At 35.4% G+C, this 27,164-nt stretch overlaps 1 protein-coding gene across 3 annotated transcripts in view; it reads left to right on the top strand.

Moving 5' to 3' along the window:
• The window catches only part of TRDN (triadin), a 111,426-nt gene that overhangs the window by 20,003 nt on the left and 64,259 nt on the right, over window positions 1–27,164 (top strand). For 2 of the 3 annotated variants that reach the window (XM_032683808.1, XM_032683806.1), the window contains exons 2-5: window positions 11,752–11,961; window positions 18,421–18,468; window positions 23,755–23,895; window positions 25,257–25,283. In XM_032683808.1, the coding sequence (XP_032539699.1) occupies window positions 11,752–11,961; window positions 18,421–18,468; window positions 23,755–23,895; window positions 25,257–25,283 (426 nt within the window). The remainder of the gene's footprint in view (window positions 1–11,751; window positions 11,962–18,420; window positions 18,469–23,754; window positions 23,896–25,256; window positions 25,284–27,164) is intronic. The other variant, XM_032683807.1, reaches the window with a different exon arrangement.

Genomic DNA, 27,164 nt, shown 5'->3' on the forward strand with positions numbered 1-27,164 from the left:
TTCTGCGGACACACACTGAATATAAAGAGTACATCAGAAAGGATCTTGTGCTTATATTTTGATAGAACAATAACTTTAACAACAAGTTTCAGAAAACCTTGTTTCCCTAGTATTTTACATGCCTATGCAGCGGACTTGCCTTTAGCTTTTCTGTAAGTATGCAAATGTCATACTCTCATATTTATTATCCCTGACAAGATAGACCTTGGTTCATCTGTTTACCATAACTGACAACTGTCTCTTGTGAAATTGGTTATACTATTTTATAAGCCATATAACAGTTTTCTTCAGTAGCTCTCTTTCAGTTTTCTCTCTCACAGGCAGCATGACCTGTAGTTTTGTAGCAAACTGTCATTTACAGACGAAATCTGTCAATGACATAGATGACTGACTTGCCGCAAGCACTAATTTTAGTTTTCCCCTTCTGTCAGATGAGGAATTTTGTCTCCAATTTTTAGCAAAGTCTTTTATATATATATATGTGTGTATATATATATATACACTGCATAACTCAGTTTTGCAATTTCTGCTGTTTGCTAAAAATGCTTTTTTCTTCTGTCTCTGGTAAGACACCTGTGACCAAGTTTCTTAATATGACTCATGATATTTACATTTAAACTGTGCATGTGGTGAGCTCCATATTTGAGGTCTACTGTGACTGGGTAGCTCCATATGGAAAACTTGACAGACTTGCAATATGAGACACTGTTGGCACCATAACTTGCAGAGAGTATTTTGAATTATTGTCAGAATTTCTTTTGTTCTCAGAGTCTGTAGATATCAGTCCATTAAGACATATAAAGTTGGTCCTACCTTCTCAGTCAGGTTAGCTTGGAATAAATGAAATCAATAAAATAATCTTATTAATCATTCCATAATACACGTATTTGAGGGAAACAGTAGTTCCACCATGGGAAGCACAGATCTGGAATTGTCTTTACAGAGTCTCTTTATACTGACACAGTGGTCCAGAGTGGAGACAGGTGTTTGTAACCTACTATTTATTCTAGTAACTTTCACTATCTATTATGACTCTCATTATTTCCCAGATGGGAACAGATTTTTTTCTTCCATAATAAAAAAATAAGTCAATGTTTTTCTCTAATCCCTTCTGAATGTTTCAAGGATGTGTAGAGTTGAGTTTCCAAAAACTAATAACAAGGGGAATGCATACAGTGCTTTGCTTCAGAAGGTTTCCTGCTATTTAGAGATAAATGGCAATCGTTTTCCTCCAACCTTCATTTTGACATTTTAAGAGATAAGAGGTACCTCTCAGCTTATATCAACTCAGGAGTGTGTCTAAATATCATTTGGCATCTCCTTCTGAAATGTCAAATTTCTAAGATGAACAGGAAGGTAAAACTTTTTACTGTTTTAAAGCACCATTTTATTTTCAAAGAAGGGAAGGTATTACTACAGATCAATAAAAAATTCAGGTATGGATCCAAACAAATAATGGATTTTTCAGGGTGTTCAGAATTCAGTTACATTCTTATCTCATCTGCATACTGAGAAGTTGGTAATGAAACATTTGAAACATTTTCAAAAGACAATTTAAAAAACATATCAAACTGAAGAGTTATTTCAAAGAGAATATTTTAAATGTCTAACTTTCAGATCATGAAAAGACAAAGTCTACTGCCTTTTGGAAAGGAAGCAGCTCCGTGTCCCTTTGCCATACTTGGTATCTAGTTTATACTGAAGTAAATGACATTTCTCTTGTTCTTATCAACTGTACTTAGTGCAGTTTTGATTTTATAAAATAGTTTATTCCATTTTGATTATTGTTCACCCTTGTGGTCTGCTAAGTTCTCAAGAAACTACTGCAGAAAATGATAGAGTTGTAAGTAAAATGATCTATAAAATTTCCCAATAAAACCTACCATCTTTTAAATTTGGTCCTTAGGATTTCCCTTACTATTTTGTATAAAGTAATTTCAGGTATGAATTATTGCAGAGAGGTTACAATCAGTCATATAAGACTAACAAAGAAGATCTTTTAACTACTACCACCTAACTACTAATCCTTTCCATGTCTGAGGTACTTAAATCAGAATCATATAAAAGCTCATTGAAATACATATACACACTGGAAACATTTCCACAGATCAGAAAGTTAAAGGTCATATCAGCATAATATTCTTTATAAGGAATTTTGGAATGAAGTAAAGACATTTTTACACTTCCTTGCTAAGGTATGAGACAAGTTTTCTTCTGCCTAACTTGAAGTATAGACGAATGCTCTACTGGACTATGAAATTCAAACATAAAAGAAAGGAGAGAAATTCAGCTTCAAATCTCTGAAGTTCAGCTTTCCAAGTGATTTAGGGATCATCTTGTATGAATTTTCAATGGGATATGGTCTCCTAGATCCTGCAGACATCTGTTGACCTAACTGAGACCTCTGAAGTCAAAGGTTAAATGTAAGTCAGCTGAGAGGGAATTAACTTATTTTACTGCTGATTGTATTTTAAAGCACAGTGTAACCTGGGTCTGGCTGAAACTGGTTTCTCCTTCCCCTCTTTGAAGTTCTCAGATTGTTTCAAGACATCTGTACAAAGTGGTAGAATTGCTCTTCTTCATATGTAATTTATCTAATACTACAGTTCATACCTTGGCCTATTCCAGAACAGGTAATAGCAGGTATTAGTATTTTTTTTTACAGGACCCAATATTGCATTCCTGAAAAAGCAGGCATTTTCTTTTCTCGGGGGAAATCTTATTGGAGCAAAGAGACCTTTTCATGGTTATATATACTTATTCCTCTTCAAATCTTCTGAAGACCTTTTTTTCTTGGTTACACTGGTTGCTAGAGAAAATTGAGTTTTCCAACTGTAGATGACTGTCTTCCCTACTAGCCCATTCCCCTTTCTGAGCTTTTCTAGACAAAATATCCTCTATTTCTACTACTTGAATTTCTCTCCTTGATCAGGAAGGGGGAGAAGTCCAGGTTGCCCTCAGGGGATTCTAACTCCTTTTGTATAGCAAAGGTCCAAATCCATCATTTGAATCTGCATGGCAAGGAGTTAACCACATATGCCAATTTATTACATGAGGTACAACTAATCTTTTACATACATAAAAGTATTTTCAAAGCAATCATTGAAGCTGTCTTCAGGAAAAAAAAATCAGATACATGCATACAAATAATTTTGGATAGATGTAAGTCAAGGGTTTGAAATAATTTTGACTTGGTATCCTTGGAGTATGATGAAGAACTGCTGTGCTTCCACTGGTTTATTATTTAAAAAAGTGATTTATAACAGGCATATGATGCATTACATAAGAAAAAGCAAAATATAGTAAGAAACTTATTTAAAAATGTTGGAACTTAGTTTCTGAGTTTTCCATAGTTCTTTTGTTTAGAGTCACTAGCACTTCAGAACAGGTTTTGTAAAATTACTCCATGTGGAAAAAAAATTCTCCCATACATTTTATATTTCTCCTTTTTATTATAAAGGACACTTACACAAAAATAGTAGATTGGTTTCTTAAAATTTTATTTTCTTTATCTACTCCCTCCCATTTATAATCATCATAATCCTCACAATATATTGACATGGAAGTGACTGTAATATCACAAGGGAAGCATTATGACTGCAAATAGGCTATAAGCAGCAGGTTCTTAAAGTGAAAAGATCCAGTTTCAATACAAGTAACATTGAAAATAAAGAGCACTGGAGAAGCAATAAGATAAATAAAACGCTGTTTAAGATGGATTTTTTCTTTGATATTTGTTAGGTATTATTTGGTAAAAAAAATGTCAACAATATAGGACAAGCCAACAAGTCAGAGGATTGGTCCAATTTGTGTACTGTCCTGTCTTCACCAGCATCCACTGGTTGAGGAAAAGTTTTGAGTTCAGACATTAAATACTTAACCCCTGCCCTTCCAGAATATTTGCTCAGCATGCAGGGATATGAAATAAAGAAAATTCCTGAGTCACAGACTGCATCTTCATTATTCCAAAGTCCTTTTTACTTTCATGTAGTTGCCCACTCCCTATCACAATCTGTCTGTACATCACTAGAAAGTAATTTTCTGATCATGCAGCTATGGAGATTTTCTAATTAATATTAGTTAAACTATTTTCTTCAGAGATTTGTTACTTTCTTTCCACATAGCACACGATAGTGTACTCTATCTGTATTGGGTTTGCATGGAAACGTTTTGGTAGCAGAGGAGACTAGAGTGGTGGCTTCCATGAGAAGGTGCCAGAAGCTTTCCCAATGTCCAACAAAGCCAATGCCAGACAGCTCCAAGATGGACCCACCACTGGCCAACTCTGATTCCATCACGATAATGTGGGATAACGGGGGGTGTGTGTGTGTGTGTGTGTGTGTGTGAAACAACTGTGTAACTTCAACCAGAAAGAGTGAAAATGATCAGTGAAGAAGGAGAAGGTGCTCCAGGCACCTGAAGCTCCTGATGCAGCCCCTGGTGAAGCAGTCTGTCTCCCTGCAGGCCTACAGGGGAGCAGATGTCCATCTGCAGCCCCTAGAGGACTCCACACCAGAGCAGGTGGGTGCCCATAGGAGGCTGTGATTCCATGGGAAGTCCATGCTGGAGCAGGCTCCTGACAGAACTTGTGACGCCACAGGGAACTCATACTGGAGCAGCCTGTGCCTGGAGGACTGCATCTAGTGGAAGGGATCCGTGCCGGAGCAGTTCTTGAAGAACTGCAGCCCATGGAAAGGCCTCAAGTTGGAAAAGTTCAGAGAGGACTCTCTCTTGTGGAAGAGATTCTGTGCTGGAGCAGGGGAAGAGTTTGAGGAGTCATCCCTCTGAGGATAAAGGAACAGCAGAGACAACATGTAATGAACTGACTGACCACAACCCCCATTCCCTGTCACCGTGTGCCACCGCAGGGAGGAAGTAGAGAAAAGTGGGAGTGAAGTTAAGGGAGGACTGGGGAGAAGATACTTTTAAGATTTACATTTTATTTCTCATTACCTATTCTCATTAATTAAACTTATTTCCATAAGTTGAGTCTGTTTTGCCCATGATGGGAGTGGGCGACTGATTCCTCCCTGTCCTTATCTTGACTCATGAGCCTTTCATTATATTTTCTCTCCCCTATGAGGGGAGTAATATAGTGGCTTTGGTGAACACCTAGCATTCAGCCAGTGTCAACCCACCACAGTATCCTAAGAAATCATAATTATTACAATTCCAAAATATATATCACATATCAGAATACAGCATTAATAACTTCTAGTTTTCACCTCATAGTACTTAGTAGCAGTAGTACTGCTATTAGTATTATTTACCGATACTTTATTAACTACGTAGTTTCTTTGAACTAGATAATGAAATGGCTTGATACAATGTACCTTTTATTCTACAAACTTCTTATTCAAATCAATGAAATTGGTGTACATAATTTCTTGGAGAATGAATAGAAAGATTAATGCAATTTACTTCTTTAAATTATCAGATGCTCTCTATTGATCAAAAATAAAACCATTACAGTTATAATAACAGAAAAGGAAATTAAAAAAGTACACAGCACTATATGTAATTATAAGTGCCTTTTCTGAATCCAATCATTCAGCTAATTTTCATGCACCATCTTCTCCATATTCCATAATTTCTATTCTATTTCTTTTGTCATGTAGAATTGGCTGCTGCATAATCTCTAGCCCTATTTTCCACATTTCATAAAGAATATTACATTTTTATAACTATCAGTCACCAATAAATCTGCATATATTCCCTTACATACAGTCTGAGTCCCAGCTTTCTAAGCAGAAAAACTACCTTAAAGTCTAACATTTGCCAATATGCACCATATGTGTTGAGAGGTTTTTCTCTTTGCACTTTTATTGCATAAACAATAGAGTAACCCTTCAACACATTGTGTAGGGAATTTAAAAGTGTGTAAATTGTAGTATCAGTTGTGAAACTCCTTTTATATATTACTCCCTTTAGTTATTTGAGTTGCATTTATTCATATGTACGGGGATATAATATGATTCAAAAGAGAAGAAATTTCTGGATGACAGTCATCTCAAGAGATTTATCCTTGAGATAAATTAGCTTTTCTTAAAATTGTCATATTTCTGCTCAAAAGCTTGTAGAAGTTTCTCCATACTCAGAAGACCTGCAATAGGTGCCCATCACCCATTTCTGGGCTGAACTGTAGATTCCTGCCCTTCTCACAGAGTCTCTTACAGGTAATTGTGACAGAGAGGAGCTTTCAAAGGGAAGCTGCATTTGCCTATTTAAGTTGTCTTTCCCTGTTCCCATCTGCTTCTCTGTCAGTGTTAGAGTATTCCATGCATGTCCAATAGAAATCATGATCCGTGTTAGTGGATCTAGCTAAGTTTCTGATCTATTCAAGTTCACCACAGCTACAGATCATCCACAGGAAATGGTTTTAAATCTGCTGTAGTTACATACTTTAGCAGTATTTGGAGGTTTTGACCAGATCAAGATCCTCTTGATCTTCCTCCTCTGAAATGTTCTGCAGTCTGTTGCTCGTCATTCAGTATCTGCATCTTTGGCCTCTGGTGCTGGCCAGATAAGATGGTAGGGCCTGTCTATTCAATTGTGTACAGTGGATCCTGACCTCTTCTCTCTGCTCAGAATTTTGTTTTCAGATAAACATATAAAGAAGACAAAAAGCATGACAAAAGCCATAAGACCGCTTTAAGAAAAAGTATTATTACTGGTATTTTATTGTAAACTACTGACTATTAACCACAGCAGATATTCTGTCTTTTCCTTTCTGTAAGACAAGGGAGAAGAAACCATAGTAGAGAGGTTGAAACAGGAGGATACCAGAGTCAGGCATAAGTATCACCTGAGGCACCGGTGTAATCTTTTCTTTTGGTAGAAATCATTTTCCCTGCATGGGAAAAGTGTGATTATTGTGATACCTGCAGGTCTGTGGACTCACTAAGGGTAATGTGCTGTGCTTGAAAAAATGCATCAGATTATCATATATCCATTGCCCAGTTCTTCACTTAAGGGTTCTAATCCCTTGTCCTCTTCTCCCTGTGGTACCTTCCTTTCTGTAGGTTGAGACTCCTGCCTGCATTATCACAACAGTGGTGGATTGATAAAGTCACCAGGTTCAAGCCCAAGGCCTGAGCTAGTGCTTAACATAGAGTGTCAATTTATACAGTTAGTTTTACTCTTTTCTACTTATTTAATTAGTATTTAAATATTCCAAGTGAAGTGGAATAGGTCAAAGAGGAGCTAGCAATGACCCGAATCCAGAATACTCTATAGCCTATTTATTGGAGAGCTCATCTGGGGAGTGAAACAGACAAGTCAAAAGCTACCTGCTCTCTCATTAAGAGCAGACTGCACTGAGGTTTCTCACATCCTAACTGCATTGCCCTAGCAACAATATTATTATTTAAAAGGGAACAACCTCTTTTTTCAGTGCTGTGACTAGCCTTCTTTTAAAATGCCTAGCCTTAAAAAGCCATTGCACACTAAATATTTGACTTAATTTTTTTGTACTGTTGGCGAACTAAGACTGTTATACACAAAAGAGTTGTGAAATAACAAAAATAGAGAAAATTGCTCTTTTACATCTGAATGAGTCTGAATGGAGTAGGTTCGTTTGTTTTGGAGGTTTTCTTCTGTTTTGTTTTTCTACTGGAGTAGTGGAAGATATAGGTAAACCTGAACTGTAAAAAGGTGCTGAACTGCAAAATCAAGCACTCATCCTTAACTGTGGACTCCTATGCTTATTATGCCTCAAGGAGAGTTCAACTCACAAATACAAAGGGTATTTTATTGAAGCTGCCAGAATTACAAGCTCACTCTGGACTCTGAAAGTCACACAATGTTTTACTCAAAGTTGTCACCAATTGTCAAGGTTTATTTATACTTATGAGACCTTATAGGTCTTCAGATTGTATTTTAAGTGACAACTCTGAAACCAGAGGAATAGTAAGAATCTCTGAGTTTTAGCTGTTTGGAATCTAGCAAATCAATCTGTTGATGTAAAGGTGACATTTGTGACCTGATGGGGTAGTTCTGTGCGCATGAGAAATTGTGATGTGCAGTCAGAGGTATATATCCCTGGAGTAATCTTTTTATAGAAATGTATATATAACTTCTAAAAGTTCCCATCCTCATTGAAAATCAATAGCAATCACAACCCAAAGTGCCAGGAGGCTCTGGCAGACATGTGGTGGTGGATTAAAATTGGATGGCTGAAATTGTAACAGCCTTCAGCTGCACCTTCCACTCCTATGATGGATGTTGCTCCCCCAAAGCAGGGACAACTGATCTGCTCATGAATCACTCGGTCCACTGCTGTGTTCATCTAAAATAAACTGACTTGGATTCTGGTTGGCTGTAATACAGACATTGAAATTTTTCTTGGGAGAGAAAATGTTTATTATATGGGCAGCAAAGATACCTGGAGAAGTTCAGGAATCTGATTTTAACCTGCAGCTGAATGACCTCTGTTAATTGTAAAAGTCAATAGGCTCTATCAGGTGATTTCAAAGCAACAAAAATGCCTGTTTTTCTCATTCCCCCACTGTGCACGTGGTGACCCAATGACCTCTTGGGCAGGAGCTCTGCCTAACTTTGGTACTTTTCTGAGGAAAAGGAGAATCACTGCTGGCTGAACTGATGGAAATATTGCCCATATCTGTGTCCCCTTTTCTCTACTTGTCTATCTGTGCAAATACCAATACTGCAGGTTTTGGGAGGAGGTTAGCAGTGGTAGGAGATGGATAAAAATGAACAGAGCACTTAGGCACTGCAAAACAAGAAACAGGCAGAAAAAAGCATGAGGCTAGCACCAAGGTACTACAGTAAATGCTTGTAAGGGCGAGGGCAGTCATCTTGGTGTTATTGCCTCTTCTTTTTGGAGTCATGAAATGATGATGGTATCAATATACAATCCATCCTACATGAGATTATGTAGTTGCAAAAAATATCTTTCTCAGGAGTCATCAGATAAAGTCCTCCAGCCAATTTTGTTTATATTGGTATCTAGGGACATAAAAATTTGATTTCTATTTTCAGTGCTTTAGGACATCCTGTCCGGTTTTTGTTTTGGTTTTTTTTTAGGCAGTTCAGGAGTAGATCTTTACCCTGTAGATGTTGCTTGCCAGTCCTGTGAGGATGTCTGTGATATCATAAAGCATCTATAACAACACTGGAGATTTTTCTTCGGCACCTGAATCATACTGCAAACACCTGCGTTGGGAACCTCTAGCAGTATAACAGCAGTTTTCTTAGCTTGACTTCCAGTCAAATTTGAATCAATAGCTGTTCACTCACACTTCAATGAATTTTAACAGTGGTAATTTTATTGTATAACATCCTGAGTTTTCAAGGGGAAATCTGCCTTGACTACATCAGCAGCCAAAAGCATGCCATAGCTAACCTTCTAGCATACTTGAGCTTTGCCTCTGCAGCTTTACTCTGATTGATAATTTGTCAGTAACTATTTTCTTCACCAAAGAAGACACATAGCAGTTTGAATTTGAAAAGTTAGGTATACTTAATAGGAAGGAACTATTTTTACATAGAATCAGACCTAGAGGAATGATTCTTTGACCGGTGATTGTGAGTCTGTATCTGTGTACACACTCAGAGTTTTAATTGCTTGTATTATAATTGCGCAAATATCTGTCATTAGGATGTCCTTGAAGATAGGCTGTGGTACTAATCAGATTTGTCGACATGAGACAGTACGTTTCTATTCTCTTTTACACATCATAAACTCTGACTGATATTCCCAAGGGGAAAAAATGCATAATGTGTCATTTATGACCTGTTGCTTGCACAAATTGCCTGCATTTTGTATGCAGTAGGATAACAAAATGCTATTGATTTTGAATTTGACTTAGAAAGCTGATCTTTATTGCTAGTTGTCACTTGGTAGATTTTTCCTCCCACTGTGAAATGTTTGATCTAAAATTAATGTTTTGGAGAAATGGAAGCAGTGATGGTTTTACAATATTTAAAAAAATTGCATACATTCTATCCTAGGAGATAGACATTATTTATAAACAGAATACACATTCTATAAATAAGACTAAATTTCAAATAAGTTACAAAAAGCATGTAATATGCCAATCTTGTTCTGCTTACACAACACTGCTGTGTAGCAGAGCAGCTTTTTGGGGCTTAAAGCAAGGCATGGATCAGTACCAGCATGCTTGTGCAGAGGCAAGCTTAAAAGGTAGAGCTAAGGGAAACACACTCACACAATGCACTACATAATAATAATAAAAAGAAAAGAAATCTAGACTAGATTGGGATATGAATTTGAAAACTCTACAGATATGACAGATTAAGAGTTAGGGAACTTCTGACACCAAAATTTTCCTTCCCAGTTCTACAGTTTTATGAGAGACACATAAAGGTCATTTCAATATCGCTCTGGAATATTGTTTTCACTTTCTACAGAAAAAGGAACAAAACCAGTGTTCATTAGCACAAGGATTGGAAGACTTTTTTGGGTTTTTTAGGGAAAAGTGCATGTACCTACAGGTAATATTAAACATCTTATCCTTTCTTCATGTATTTCTTTAAGAATACTGTGATTCTCAGAGACAGCTACATACGTGTTGTGATGGTGAATGTCTGAAGTCTTCAACAGCCTGTACCTTAGCTCCAGAAATAGTTTCTAAATGCATATTTGCCATTTTCTATGTCAAAAGTGAAATTTTAGGTGTCTGTGTGAGCAAAGGCCCCTGAAATAATTGAAATTAATTATGAAAGTTGGTTTCATCAACCAGACCAAGAATATATGTAACATGTAATTGAATATTTTAAAAGTAGATGTTGCAAACTAAACTAAGTGGAGATACTGTGGTCTTCTACTAGTTTCGACTGTAGTGTTATGACTATTTTTAATATTGTTATTGCATATAATGAAAAACAAATGCCAACCAAGACTGTTTAGTTTATCACTATCCTATATGAGGAAGATTAATTTGAGAACTTTCAAATGTGGTCAGGCTTCAGTTACCATAATTTTGGTTTGTGTCCAGAATTAACATTTTTAATACCCCTGGAAGAAGTAGGGTATTTGGTAATGTCCATTAACAGTTAATGTGTGTCAACTGCTCACTTAGCTAAGTAGTACTCACCTTCATACCAGGTTTCTAGCACCAAACCTATACTTTCTGGAATTAAGTCTGCTTTGGCACTGTAATTCTTGTTTCTTAGGAGATTATTTCATTTAGTGAAAAATTCCACAAACAAAGATATTAAAAAATCAGCTACAAGCTTCTTCACAACTTGTAAGGATACTGCACATGTAAATCATTTGTGTTTCTGTGAGATTAAATGAATTAGATGTATTTCTACTGCCACTGATACATGTCCTTGACAGCAGAATTCCAGCCAATCCTCAAGTGGTAGACACATTAGCTCCATCACAGTCAATGGAAGTACACTTAATCACATCACCTGAGAATCTGACCTGCAGCCTCTAACAAGACTGTCCTTTATAGGGTAATGTTACTTTATGCTTTCATCAATCACTCTTCTAGGTCTGTAGCTGCTTATGGCAGATTAAAAAATGTCATATTAAAATCCAAAAGGCTGTTTCATCATGTTGCTCCCAAATTGCCTTTACTAAAAGCAGGCCCAGCTGAGGAAAACCTTCTTCCAGAAAGAGCAAAACCTTTTTTTAATAATGCAATATTTATATTTATTTTAAACATTCTTATTATAAAGCAATTTCAAAACAATATTCATATTCTTGATTTTTAGGCTCCAAGTTGTCTTGACTTTTCTCTGCTTTGACTGTTTGCATAGGACATATGTCTACAACTACAACAATAATAGATGGTAAGAATGGATCCGTTCCTTCATCATCCATGAAAGTGGGCAAGAAATCAGTTACAGAAGACCTCGTGACAACATTCAGCTCACCAGCAGCATGGCTTCTCGTTGTTGCTCTGATTATTACCTGGTCAGCAGTAGCTATTGTAATGTTTGACTTGGTGGATTACAAAGACTTGGCAGGTAAAACTCAACATATTTTGTTTGACACCTTGTATATTAAAATTTTAAAATTTATTAAGGAATGTATATTACATAGTTATGCGTGTGTCTCATTTTGGGGACAGCATAGTGTCTCTGCCGAGTTTACCAAGAGAGAAGATACAGGAAATGTCAAAATGTATTATTATAATTTAAGTCTTTTCATTCTGCAGCCCATCTTCATCCTCAAAATCATGCATATTGACAGTAATGTAATATGTATATGAGCATGTATAGTCAGATTTCCATTTTGCAATTTCTACATAAATTTTTTCAAGAAAAATAAAGTTAATTAATTCATATTTTCTGAAATATAAAGCATTTAATAGTTGCCTTAAGTATTCTGACATCTGCTTACACTACTTCAATGACTAGAAAAATGCAGATCATTTCTAAACATGCTAACCCTAAAACTGATCTTCAAAAACCATAAGCATAGAGGACCAGATTCCTAATATTAGCTAGGTCACATCCTTGTCTTCAATAAGACAATAACTCTAGCCTAGTTTAAGACTTGGTAAGATGACTGAACAAGATCGAGTTTAAAGGTACATATAGATTAATGAGGGAAAAGATGAAAATAAAGTGGGTGGTACAAGGACTGTGATTCTAATTGAGGAACTGGAAAAAGTAACAGGGAATAGAATTTTTATGCCTTTTGTCTGACAATTATATATAATGAAAAATAAATTATCTACCTATGTTTGCAAAGGGTGTATAATGATCAGCAAGACATTAAGGCAGTAAAACTTACGTGAAACAAAGAGCCTGTAACAACTGGGAAACACGTGTGTGATGCAGAAAACAAATGATTACAGTCCTTTTCTTTCTTAAAGTAGAGCTCCAGCTCTAAAGTTATCACATCTGTCACAATAATTAACTAGGAACTGAAATTCAGACTTCAACCTTTTAATTCAAAACAAATTGAGTTGATGTTTTGGAGTAAATTTCCTGGACTTTATTAGTTTACTGATAAATTCATAGATTTTTTTTTGTCCTGCTATATATCAATATTGACTTCAAGATTTACTTAAAAAGCTTTTGAGACAAAGATAGATCTTGAAAGAAACCAACCAATCCTGGATCAATGGATGTCACAGAGTTTGAAATGTGGAGAAAATGTACACAAAACTTTCTTAATTTTTTTTCTCCTCTGTCTTTGTTTTCAGAAGGACATCACTTGAGTTCCAGCAAAATATAAAGTTATTTTTTAGAGATCTTTCCAATATAGACATCAGATTTTAATTTGGACACCACACACTGGATACTACAACGTATATAGAAACCAAGAAAGAGAAACTATCATATTCTGCTTCAGTTTTCCAATTAACCATTAATCAATCAATCAATCAATTAGTCAAGTTCTTAATATATTTTATATGAACAATCAAGAAGGAGAACATAACTGAGACTACACTCTTATACTAAGCAATTCCTGAACTGGCTGTCAAGTCACACATGTTCAATATATAAGTCAGGGTAATGCAAGTCAGGGTAATGCTAAGTAATAAGAATTTGTACTGGAGACTGAAGGAAGCATCTAAGATGTAATTCTGCTCATATTATATTGACTAAATGAGTTTAAATGTCACCAATGTTGATGGAAACTGACATTTTCAGACCAGGATGTAGAAATAAAATAATATTTAATCTGAAGGGCGAGTTTGTATTTTGTGGAGGTCTCTGACAGATGATACTTTAGTACTTTGAGTTTATGAGTTCATTTCTTTTCTTTTCCAATTATATTAATTGATTAATTAAACCAGCATTTAAATCAGGTCTCAATGGTCAAGAGTTAAGAGAAGAAGCTGCTGTACTTCTTTAGACCAGGATGTATTAGACTGTTTTCTGTATTTACATAAATTTAACAATAGCTACGTCGCTCTGACCATAACCCTTGGGTTTCACTTCTGGAGTTCCTACTTCAAGTTAAACCCACTGATTTATAAAAATTCCATTAAAATAGCTGAAGATTTCACATAGGCTGTCATTATTAATACTAGAATGATTTTCACTTTTGGACAGCTTGGCCCTTTGCCTCCACTGGAGGCCCTTTGCCTTCTTTTCACATAGAAAGAATTTGGAGCATATTTGGAGCATATATAAGTGACTCCTTAAATCTAAAACCCAGTGATATTTTCTCTTGAGTTTGACACTGTTCTTTGAAGAATCAGACCTGCATAAAAAGCATGAATAGTTATTTTCAGACTGTAAATATAGTTTTGCAAGCATGATTAAAATTAATTTCCTAGTTTTCAAATGCAAATGAAAGATGCCAAAGAAATTATATTCAACTGCATATTTTTTAATCCATAAAACACGGAAAATTCCATGTGTTTTTCCTCAAAGAACACTTACCTTTCATAAGTCAGTGCATTCAATTTCTTTCCCATTTCTCTACCTGAAGTTCCATGAAGTTCAAGTTTAGAAAGTATGCATAGCATATGAATGAGGCAAGCTGAGACAGTTGAACTCAGCCTAGAGAAGAGGAGAGGGAGAGATGGCCTGGGAGCAGTCTGCAGATTTTTGAAGGAGAGTTACAATAACAGAAGACTCCCATCCATGGGCTCCCACCAGGGACTTCCACTATGTTTCTGTGCCAGAAATTACTGTTTCCATAGCAGAACTGTTATCAGTAATTGCACTGCATAGGACTGGCTGGAGCAGAAAACAAGAGCAGGTTGACATAGTAAACCTGCCTGGGAACTGTGTGGCTGAGGAATATACATGGATTTGGTCCCCCTGACTACACTACAGAGCTGCTAGCCTCTGGGCAATAAAGGAAGTGCAGTGCCCTAGATTATGAGTTACCTAGACAACACACAGAGTCATGGAGGTCAGTAGAAGCACAACACATCAGCAGAGTAGAAAGTACTTTAAACTGGAGCATTGTTTTCCTTCAATAATTAGCAATTTTTATCTCATTATCTGAAAGACAAATAGTTCCAAAAAGACATATAGTATTAGTCTATTTATCTCTTAATGTATTTTTTTAATTTATCAGTATGAACTTCACACTACCTTCTGTGATTAGAGTGTCAACCCATAGATTTTGCTTTTGATTACTATGGTTTCATGTTCTTTTAGAAGCAAACTATCAAGTTTGGGAAATTTGACAATTTATATAGAATGAAATTTGTCCCGCGAGTAACTATATGAAAAAATGGTGCTTAGTTTCATCCTAAAGTAGATGTGGTAAATTAATTTTGTGGGATGCCTTTTTACTCAGTATTTGAAAAGTAGCTTTTAGAACTGAGGGAGGCCAAGCGTGGAAAAAACTGAAGGTTCAGGTAACTGAAGTTAGATTACATGAGTTCAAGCTTCACTCATAAAAAGATTTACAATATATTTTTGTGTAATTTTACATGTCCAGAACATGATGACTGTAAATACTATAGTACTCTGTATTATTCAGGAGATGCTGGTTATGATATAAAATATATCATAAGAGGAGAACCCTGTGTTACAGGTTGCACCTCCTGTGTAAAGCTGCGCCTCCTTGGTGTTTATGGATCAGTTTGTTCAGAGGTTAGAACAGAGATCGAACCTGCAAGTCAGCTTTGGCTTTGGCATTGGATTTTGAGGAAAGCATGAGACAAAAATTAGATTAGTGTTGAAAGTTTCACCCCAGTTCTATCTACCCAGAAGAAGGAAATTAAATTTTTGCAGTGTTGTGCTTTAGTGTATTATGCTCATTCCTTTGAGGAAAGAAATGAAAACTTGCATTCCTATCATGCTGTATTGTACAACTATAAACATGACTGAAATATTTGTAATGTGGTATGAAGGTGACATGCAATACAAAAGCCTGAGATAAGAAACCAAAAATCTTAAGCAGTACACAGTGTGCATGAATATGCAATAAGTATCATACTACATTGAATGGTCTCATATATTTTGAATATCTTCAGATATGCAGAAAAAAATTTGTTTTGATGTGTGTGTTGCAACAGTTTATTACTACCATCCTTTGTGTTAGAAAATACACCTTGTTAATTGGCTTCATAATTCAAGAATATATTTCATACATTTCTTGTATGTATAACTGGATTATATATTTTAATTGGTAAATGTTACTAAATATTTTAAGATTATTTTAGTCTTAAAGATTAATTACCCAGGAATTCATATTTGGTAATGGGCTAATAGAGTGTTCAAAATTCCCTGCCATCTCTGTGACCAATTACAACCAATTAACACCATCCTAATTTCAGATTCAGTGTTCAGTATTCAGAGAAAATTGATAGTGATTTAGCCAGTCACCTAAAGGCCAGACTAAATCAAACCTAATGAAACCTCAACAAATCTATGAAACCCAAAATTACCCACAAAACAATCTAAGTGAAAATATAGAAAACACACACACACTCCTAGCAGGATGAGCTTAGCATTTTATCATGACTGCTTTCATAAATGAAAAAAAGAATAGGCTCTTTGTTGTGGATAATTTATTTTGCTCAGCCATCGAGAGGCTTTTTAGACACCTGAAGCAAAGCAGATCTCTGTGGAGGTAATACCTGTCAATGATAGAAATGGGGAGCTAACAGGAGATGGAGGCATGAAGCTCCTATCCACTTAGATGCTGTCTTTAATTTTTTTCTTTAATTATTTTTTTTTTCTTTTTAAGATAATGGCAGAACATCTGGCCAAATTGTTGTGGGTTCTCCCATACTGGCTTCTGAATAACACAGCCTGAATGCACCATTTCTCTGCCTGAACTCATGGTCATTTCTATTACTGCCTTGTAATCACAGAAAATTTTGGCTGGCCCTGGATAGTGTGCATAAAATATACCTATTATTATTCTCCAGCAGAGGAAAACAAATGAGAATTAAGAACCATTTATCACATGAAAATCTATATTTTGGAGCAAAAAGATGCACAAAAGTAAAGAACATGACTCTAAACCACTTGTATTTTATCACTGACATGGAGATTATTTTCCCTAGCCTCCTTCACAGTAAAACTGTAAGGTGCAAAACCTGCTAGGTCCAGAGCATTTTGTCATTAGGAGACACGGAATTCAGCAAAATATGGCTATTCTACTGGGTTTATTTTCTTTTCTTCTTTTTTTTTTCTATTTTTTTGTGAGATAATCATTATTAGGAATATATACACACATTTTTCTCCTGCAATATTATCTCACTGTAGTCATCCTGTTGGGCTCATGTTCACTGGAAATTTTAAGATATGCAAAAAAAAGTGTGCTTATATATACTCTTATATTTACAACATATTCATCAATGTTAAAACTGACAATACCTCTGCACTTATTTAGGAAAAAAATGAACTTCTGTCTTAGTTTAAAGCACCAGAAAATTTAGTGGAACAAATAATTTTGTCTCTTTTTCAAACTTACAAAACCCTAGGCAAATCACAGAATCACAGAGTAGGGTGATTTGGAAGGGATCCACAAGGATCATCAAGTCCAACTCTTAGCCTGGAATTTATCGAAACGGTGCTATAGTCTTCTGAAATACATTTTTTACTGTATTTACAAGTGTCAATCCAAAGCATGATTAAACAGCTTATCTATTTCAAAGTTCTTAATGAAATTCTTAATTGAATTGTAAGAGACTTCAACTAATGTACCCAAAACCTACAAAATACTTTTTTCTCTTTCATAATGATAAAAACAACTAAAGGGATTTAAGCCAAATTCCAATTTAAAGAAGGGCTGCCCAGACGACATCTGGTTTGTCATGTTTTACTCTGCAGCGGATCTCATAGCTGAGTTATAAACCCCTAGAAAATGAGTTTACAGTGGAAAGAATGACAGTCTATGAAGTATTGCAGTGCTGCAAGTGCTGCATTCATCCCAAAAGGTCTAGCATATAAAAGATGATAAATTGTGATAGATCAAACTTCATGAGGTCATGAAGTTGAAAATATTAAATTTTAGAAACTGTTTCCATGAATAGGGAAGGATTTAAGAGGAGAATTCATGCTTAAATATGCTTCATGGGAAAAAACCAAAAACTAAATTTCAGGTGCATAATGGTATCTGTGAAATTTTGAATTTTAAACAAGCAAGCCAAAATGGTAATTCACTTCAGTAACAATTGCAGTGATGAAATTCTTTGGTTATTTGCTGTCGAAGGAATCGAAGTAACTCAGCTAGAATCAACTGTATGTGATTTATTCTTTTCAGTAATAGAATTTGTTTGTAACTTGTGAAAATACCTGTATCTTATTCAATCACATTTTCACATTGCTCTGATTCATACTGTATTATCTTACACCTAGATCATATTGGGTTTTTTTGAATGACCTCCAATTTCTGCTCCATAACAGCAGCCCCACAGAGATTAAAAAAACTCCTCACTTCACTCCTTAAGTGCTTCCTCTAGCCAAGAGACAGCTGAGAATGTTCATTATTGCTAATGGTGTTTCTTCCTTTTTTCTTATTGGCCTTTCTGGGGTTCATCCTGTTGCCATCAGCTATAGACACCTATTCACAACATTGCGATGATCCCTGTTTACCACCTGGTAAAGACCTTCTGCCTGCAGTGTTCTGAATACGTGTGTGCTATGATAACAAAGCATGGGCACAAGCAGAGTGCCAGGATGTGGCAGCCTTGCTTCTCAGCTAACCCCAACTCTGGATGGCTGGGGCTGCAAAGTTCATTGCAACAGCCTATTCCTGATTTTCACATTGTGCTTGAAGTAGACCTGACTGCTAAGAGTTGACTCCAGTCAGGAGATTCCCAGAAAATGGTGTCAAGCTGAGATACTAATTTTACACTTTAAATGTCCTTTAAAAATGCCATTGTACAATTACTTAACAGCTTTTTAACCTGAAGCTAAGATCTGTGTTCTTAGTCAGAGAACTGAACCCATAGAATGAGGAAAAAATAAAGCTTCAAATTATTTTAGATAAAATGTCTATCTGTTTCAGAAAAAGCCACTTGATGAGGGTCTTACCCACCAAATCAAAACCTTCCAGCTGAGACCAAATCAAGCCATATAAATTACATGTAAAGCCCATCCTAAACATACACTCCTGTCCACGTGTACAGTTATATCAAAAGTACCTGAAATTATCTGATAGTTTATGACAGTTTGTGAATTTTTTTCTAAATTTTGGTGAGTAGGTTCTAGTTATGCCTACTTCTTTGTCCACTTTCAGGTGAGGTTTTCTCTATGGACTTGACCTCAATACAATTATCTAAGGCTGATATTCGAAAGAGACAGAGAAGATTTAGACTACAGGCTGTAGTCTTCATATTTACAATATCAGTACTTATAAAATGGAAATTACTGGGAAGTGCTTAGTCTGCATTTTTTGGTATTGTTTTTATATGCAATAATTCAATATACTTATAAGTATTAAAATTAAATCATTATTTTTATTTTTATATTTCAATGACACCTGTCCAAGTTTTTTTCTGGTGCTTAAGTTAGTGCTATAAAAATGTTAGTCTCTGAAACAGAAAGATAAGACCTAAGGAGAGCTATGTTGATAAACTGGAATATTAATAATGGAAGATTTTAAGTTTGTATTGAGTTTAATATCTTAATTCACAGTGTAGAAATAAAGTACTATTACTACTAAACTTAAGGGATATAAACTTTTGAATTAAAATATAGGTCTCTATATTTAACTATTTTATTTTTTACTAAAAATAGAATATGTTTTATCACAAACTAGTGTTAGGCTTTTGTATTTTATCAAACATGACACAAATTCTGTCTTCATCAGCTGTACCTTGTCAGTGTCAATGAAGTAGTTTATATTTCATAGATCAATCTTTACACCAGATAATTACCATCATATGTAATTTAATTGCATTCAATTCACTGAAGTCAAAATATGTAATTGATGAAAATCTAACAATTATTAACTAATTTGCTGTAATTCATTAAAAAAAAGTGCCACTTTAGCATAGATTGAACTCTGAATTTGTATTTAACAATTTGACAAACAAAAAAGATTTATAGGGGACTATATTTGTGGTAAAGTTATTAAGACTGGAATAATTACTGAAGTAATTTGCACAGATAAATCAATTAGTCACTTATGGTAGTGCACTTCATAGGAATAGATGACACAGACCATGAAACATAACCAAATTTGCTTGAGGCGCTACAGCAAATCATACTGTGTGATTACTCAACTCTTGTTTCCAAAAGTCACTGTTAAAGGACCCATTATTAGTTCTGATGAAACAAAGCATTCTTCTGTTCAATCATGCCCCAATTTTACTGAAGTTACTTTGTCACTTTATCAAAATTATCTTCTATCCCATGAACACACTTAATGCCAGTTGCAGGACTTGAGAAATCTGTCATTGGTTAGTTTCAAGGAGCTGTGTTAAGTGTGAGATATTAATTATCATTAAAGTTATGAATTCAATTTTCAAATCAATTGGAGTTAAAACTGTGAGCCAAGGAGACTTCAAAAATGAAGAAATTAATTGTTTAGAATTCTTATTTTCACATTTTTAATCAAATTACTGTTTCTGTACCAATAATGCTAGAAAGCTACAAAGAATTTGATGTGCCAGCTTCAAATTACATAGGGAGTTTTTAGAAGTATTAAATACCTACAACATGTCCAAAAATATTTCTTAGAAAATTATTTCTTAGAGAATTATTTTAAAGAAATTTGCATATTTTTAGTAAAGAAAATCCAAACAAGCTTCTAAATTGTTATGCAGATATCTATAGTAGATAAAAAGCTTTCTCTGACTTTCTACAACTGAGTTTTCCTACAATAAGGTTTTGTTGAAAAGTAACATACAAAGTCCTTCAATTTGATTGGGATTCTTTCTCAGTCAGCTTTAACTCTTACAAGTTTCAGCATTTTCCAGAAAGTTATGGACTTAGAATTTTGACTTCCCACTGAAAACGAAAAGGCAAAACTATTAATTATTCTCATATCAGTGATTATGCTAGCAGAAGTACAGATAAACTTTAACTGATCCACAAAACATCTCTTATGTTGTACCAAGTAATAAAAAAACATGACAAAACAAAATGTTCTAGCCAAGCCTTTTTGTTGGCACTAGTGTTGCAGAATGTAAGTAATTTATCAATGTGAATAGTTGTACTTACCTGGAATTAATTATAAGTGTAAAGTTACAGATCTAAGTGCTTAACCTAAGTGTACAATGACAAATAGGATTTAAATATGAAATAACATCACTAATAGGATCCATGACACATACCTCAGTCATATGAAAATAAGATGTCATGTCCATGCTTATTTTTCAGGCTTCCTTTCCATTCTAGTCAATGGAAAGAAATTGACATCTTTGGAAATTAATTCATATAATACTAAAAAAGATTTCAGAGGAAAGTAAGAGACTTGCCTTCAGAAGTTCACAATATGTTTATCTGCATTGGCTTTTGAGGGAGTCTAGAAACCACCAGGGATTCAATAACATTTCAGGTACATTTGTCTAGGTAGGATAATCTAAACTTAAAGCTGCGATGAAAGGAAATTACATACTGTCAACAAAATTCTTCAATATTAATTTTATGTTTCATACCCAAGCTTAACCTCATGAGTATCCATTTACTTCCTTTCCCCTCCTTGCTCCTTCAACAGGCATTTAGTAATTTTTTTACTACATTATCTAAGGGAAACAATTGGCTCAGTCGCTACTTAAAAGTTCAGCAAAAGGTAGAACATCACAGCCTGTATCTGTACGAGAAATACTCTATATTCATAAAAGCTCTTTACAGTTTAAATTCAATATCCTGCCCCTTCTAATCCCAGCACAATAGTTTATAGATTATATGTCATCTATTAATTATAGTTTATAGCTATAGATTAGTTACAAATTATATATTACACACTATATAACATATACTAGCAAAAAAAAAAGAAAACTGTGACCTTACTTTTAAAATAATTAGTGTTCTAAGGTTTACTAAGAAATGAAAAGTTGGACAGAAGACAGCTGATCCAGTCTGAATATATTGAATGCAAAACTATCTTAAAAAATCTCATCATACTATTCCATTGTTGGACATTTGTAAATAAAAAAAAAAATGAAATTAAATTACATGAAAATATCAAACTCAAACTTTGTTATGAAAATCTGCATTCTTTCATCTTCACCCCTGAAGCAAGAATATGCAAGTCTTCTGGGAATGGTTGACTTTCTTTGCATGTGTTTGAGATAAATGGAATCTTTCTCTGCACTTGTTACCACTAGAACTGTTTAATTTCTTTTTTTTCTAGTGTGTTTTATTCTACTAGGGACCTAATAGAACCTGTTGTCCAAGTTGTGGGTAGAGCTAAAAGCCTGGATTTAATCAGTTGCAATTTTCACTTTAGCATTAGTTGCTGTCATGTTCTTCAGAATTTTAGGACACATCATTACTGTTAGCATTACAATTAAAAAATGTTGGAAATACAACAAGTTAAACAGAAGATCTGTGCAGGAGATAATTTTCCAGGCCTGTACCACTTGCATCAGACCTCAAGTGAGATCACAGTATCTGCTTGAATACAAAATTTCGTTTTGCAAACACCAATAAAGCGTCATCTATACAGCTCCAAACTGATTTTTCTAAACTTCATGTGTTAAACAGGATTTGCAACTTGGGCCTTTTAGTGTGGGTATGACCAGAAAATTTTGCCTCCAGAGACTTATAATTTCTAATACCTTTTCTTAGTGGGGTATGAAGATGTCCTGAATTAAAGACCAGGATCCGATGTTGAAGACTGATTCATGGGCAAAGATGGCTTGCCTTGGGGTGGTTGGAATAATTTCCTCTGCTCTTGATCTTGCTCCTTCTCTGAGCGTCTCCTTTGCCTGCCCAGGGGGGACAGCTCTGCTACCTGTGAAGCAGTTCTTCCACTGCTACTTGATAGATGAGTATATTCAAATAAATTGATACCAGTTCTTGTTTAGTTTTCAGCTGTATTCCCTGCGGCTGTAAAAGCCTGTGGCTGTAAAAACAACTGAGCCCTCTGTAAGCAACCAGTGGATAAAAGGAGGGTGGGTATCCACAGTGGAAATCAAGGCAGCTGTCCAAAGTTCAACCATCCCTGCTTGTGAATCAAAACCTCTGTTATGCTAAGACACTTCTGGCCATGTCCATTCTATTAGTCGACTTCTACTCCTCAGCATCTCCAGATTAGAATGAAGTGAGTTTGGGTCACAGATTTACTTTTTAATAGCCTAAATTAGTTATTCATTCTCCTGGTTAATGCTTTAGAAGAGCATCTGTGGCAAATCAGTTGAAAAAATTAAATCTCTACATCTCAATGCATGAAGACAATGAAAATAAACAAAGTAAATAAATTAGCACTCAGCAATTTCCTTAGTCTGAACTTGTGTAAGGGAACAGTTCAGGGGGACATGTGATATGAAGAGCAGGAAATTGATGGCACTGAATCCTAAACAGGCATCAAGACGTAGAGGACCTGACTCAAAATAAAAAAAAAGCAGTTGAAAGGAAGAGCTTATCTGAAACAATGAATGTTAGGTAGAAGCAAATCTACTTTTATACTTTGTCCAACCAAGCCTCAGAAGGAGAGCCAGAACCTGGAGCACAGCATCAGACCAAATTGTACACTGAGTCCCTAATCACTCTGCAAATAGCAAGTGCAATAGGATACAGTTTATACCAGTCTTGTACAGGAAGGGGAGCTGTCCTCAAATCCTCTAATAATAAAAATTAACATTCACAATCCTTATTTCTGTTAAAAGAGGTGGTCTAATTAGTCATGTATAAAATGAAGATTAACTTTTATCATCGAAGGAGTTATTCGTTGGGTTTTTTTGAAACCACTTTTGTTTTATACTCTGCACTCAGGAAGATCTGTTAACAAGCTCAGCACAGAACCACTGAGAATCATTCATGAAGCACTGGAAGAATCCGCTGATTGGATTTATGGCTTTTTTTCTTTACTGTCTGACATCGTATGGAGTGATGATGATGATGACAGTGATGAAGGTATTTGTAATGTAAAGACTTTTGTAACTGCTCTAACTGCTGTTTTACACGCGTTATACTGGCTTACTCAGCTTTTAACCTCACAGACAAGGTCAAACAAAATGAAAAGTAACATTGTTGCTCGTAAAGCATCTACTGGCTATTCCAATCAGTAAGTTGGTCTCTTTGTTAGCTTTCATCTCATGTTTAATGTACCATTACAGAAAAGCTGTCAGAATTAAATATTGCCATTAGTACATCTTAAAGTAAAGAGCATTAATTTGGCTATACCAGAATATAATTAAAAAGCAACATGTACTGAAATTGAATTCTATCTGCTTGTTCATAAACTTTACATGTCATCAAATTTCTACCTTTTAAATACGTTCATGAGCTTTTTACATTAGCATCATATATGAACACTAATAGGCTGCTGCGTGTGAGTCTGTGAACTGGGCATCCTATTCTGAGATAAGATTTACGACTAGTAGAAAGCCAGTCTCTCATATGGTTGAGAAACATAAAAGATGAAATATGGAGAACTTGGTAAAATTTGATCAGAGTTCATTCTTATAGTTTAATAGCTCCCAAAGAAGCCACAAGCTTTCAAATACTTGAGTGTGTGTTAATGGCAGTACAAAAGGTCATAAAATACCTGACATAGAAAAATGCAAGATCTGAATGCTCACCAGGTGTTTGGAGACCTTAGTCCTAGCAGCTTTTAGCCCAGGAGGAATTTCATCAATATCAACCAGCAGTATGAAAAGGCAGTAAGGCATCTTACATAATAAATATATTAGCACTGTATATAAAAACTAAGTGCATGTGAGCTCTGTGCTGCAGTCAGAGCAGCTGAGGCCGCACACTAGCCACAGTCATTCAGGCTCAGGCCTTTAAATTGTCATGTCCTACATGGAGGTGGAATAACATGCTGCAGCAATCAAGTGTTCATAGTTCCACTGAAATAGTTTATTTTTTTGCCTTGGATTTCACTGGAAGCATTGCTAGATTTACAATGTTCCGAAACTGCATATACATTGTGTCATTTCGAACTAAACCCAAACTACTGGGCCTTTCCTTAAAACATGGAAACGTGTATAAAACAAAGCAAATTGTAAATCATAGTTACAAATTAGTATTCAGAAGCACAAACGCAGATTTGGATCTTTCCTTGGTTACTAGTGCACCTTGAATTTATCCACCCAAAACTCTGTGGTAAGAGAATATTTATGAAAAATTCAAAATCTCAGAATAGACGCTTACCATTTAGCATATAAAGAAGAGAAATTATTTTTTGAAATTAAAATGAGAAAACATGAGAAAAAATGTTGGGTATTTTTTAATATCTTTTCTCTGACATTTGTTTTCTTCTCTTGGTTTAGGTGACGTGGAACCTTCCATGAAAAAAGGTTGGTCAGTTGCTTTACTATAGAGGGAAAATACTTTGCACCTATTTTAAGAATTAACTACTATATCTGTGATATAAAAGAAACTCAAGTAATAATACTTGCTGTGCTGTTTGCTGCTCTGTGAGACTTCTCGAGTATTCCATTATTACCCAGAAATTTTTAAAAATTATCATAAAAAATAGAATTATAGAAATGTTATCTGTATCCTTGCCCTTCATGTGGGACTCTTGTTACTATCAATGAGTTACATGTATGTCTGGATAGAAATAAAAATCAAAAATAATAATATAGAATACTATAGAAAGAATATATAGTGAGAAATAATGAGGCACCTTAAAAGCATTTTATCTTGTGCCAACACAAGACTCTAAAATAAGGCCTGATTCTGAGTCTTCAGAAAAAGTACTTAGTTATAATTGAATTCTTAAAGCAGACAAGTGAAGTAAATAGGATTTATAAATCTTTATAGATATTTAAATTGTTATGATGAAACATAAAACTTAAGTTCAACTTCTATTAAATCAAAATGAAAATGTATTAGAAGGCTTGAGTTACTGATGATATGATGTAAAGCTTTTCAAAACTAGGGTGTGTTTTTTCGCCATATGGAGCAAAGGCTGAGAACAGTAGGATATGGAACCAGCCCCAGGTGATCTGAATTTGATATTCATCAGTTTCTCAAGAGGTAAATGCCTGTGTTGAAGAATCTATCACCCCAGTTGCTGCTGAGATCACAATCCAGTTTTCTCTGAAGTTAATTGGAACTGGATCAAGCTTCTATTTAGTGACATATTTTGTCATTCTCAATAGAGCATCCAAGGAATTAATAGGCTTGAAGATCAGAATGAATCATCTTTCTATGGATGATCCTTCATTTTTAGGAAAACTTATAGACAGTGCAGGAAAACATTCCATCTGTTTACTCCATCAGTAAGAATTGTAAAATGTTCAGCACCACTCTGCCTTTTCTCCCAGAGAGAGAAATGCATTGTTAATTTTAAAAAGGGGTGCACAGAGTTTGAAGCTGTGGACTATTGTTTGCAGGGATGCTAGGTACATCCATGTTTTTTCACCATGGGCCAGTGTAGCTGGCCAGGTTGGAAGTGCCATGAAGATTCTTCATGTCTGGGAAGGTATTACCTATAAAAACACTACAGAAAACACCATGTTCAGCGCTGCAATCCCTGCTTCTCTGGAAATCAGTGACACACTCAGGCCTAACCCTTTGCATTGGGACACAAGTCTGTAGAAACACAATTCAGAGAAGCCATCCAAATAAGGTGGAAGCTGCTTAGTTGGAAGTGATGAAATGAGACAATTGTTTGGACCTAAAAGTCTTCCATCCAAGGAGCTAAGTATTTAACTGCCGGTTTGGAACGTTTTCCTTACTATTCGAAGCTCATAACCTGGCTCTGGAGATAAATCCTGAGAGGGACTTCTATCTTTGGTGTGAAGGAAATGGGCAAGGAACTGGTGATTCCTAAGGGTCTGGTGTCTTACAGGTTGACTCAACCACACAGATGTGAAAAGACCCAAATTCAAACATGCTTCATCTGGCTGAGAAGTAAAAAAATTCTGAGTAGGCTTTTCCATTTCCTGGATGTGTCCTCAAGATCATTCCTTTGTCTTTTAGAGGAAAAGGCTTCCCATCTTTGTCTCCCTGCTAAAAGCTGTTCCTTGACTGGGACTGCTGAAGATAGTACCCCTTTCTGAGTATAGCCATAAGATTTCACATAGCAACATCCTCAAATAACTTACCATCTCCAGGTAACTAGAGGTCTCCATTTCATTCTGGCAGCTGGGATCTGGCCTTGTTTATACTTGGTTTTGTCACCTCTTTTACTGGGCTACAGAAATACAATATATGTGGCCTGCAGCCAC

The sequence above is a fragment of the Chiroxiphia lanceolata genome, chromosome 3 (assembly GCF_009829145.1).
Source record: "Chiroxiphia lanceolata isolate bChiLan1 chromosome 3, bChiLan1.pri, whole genome shotgun sequence".
NCBI lineage: Eukaryota > Metazoa > Chordata > Aves > Passeriformes > Pipridae > Chiroxiphia > Chiroxiphia lanceolata.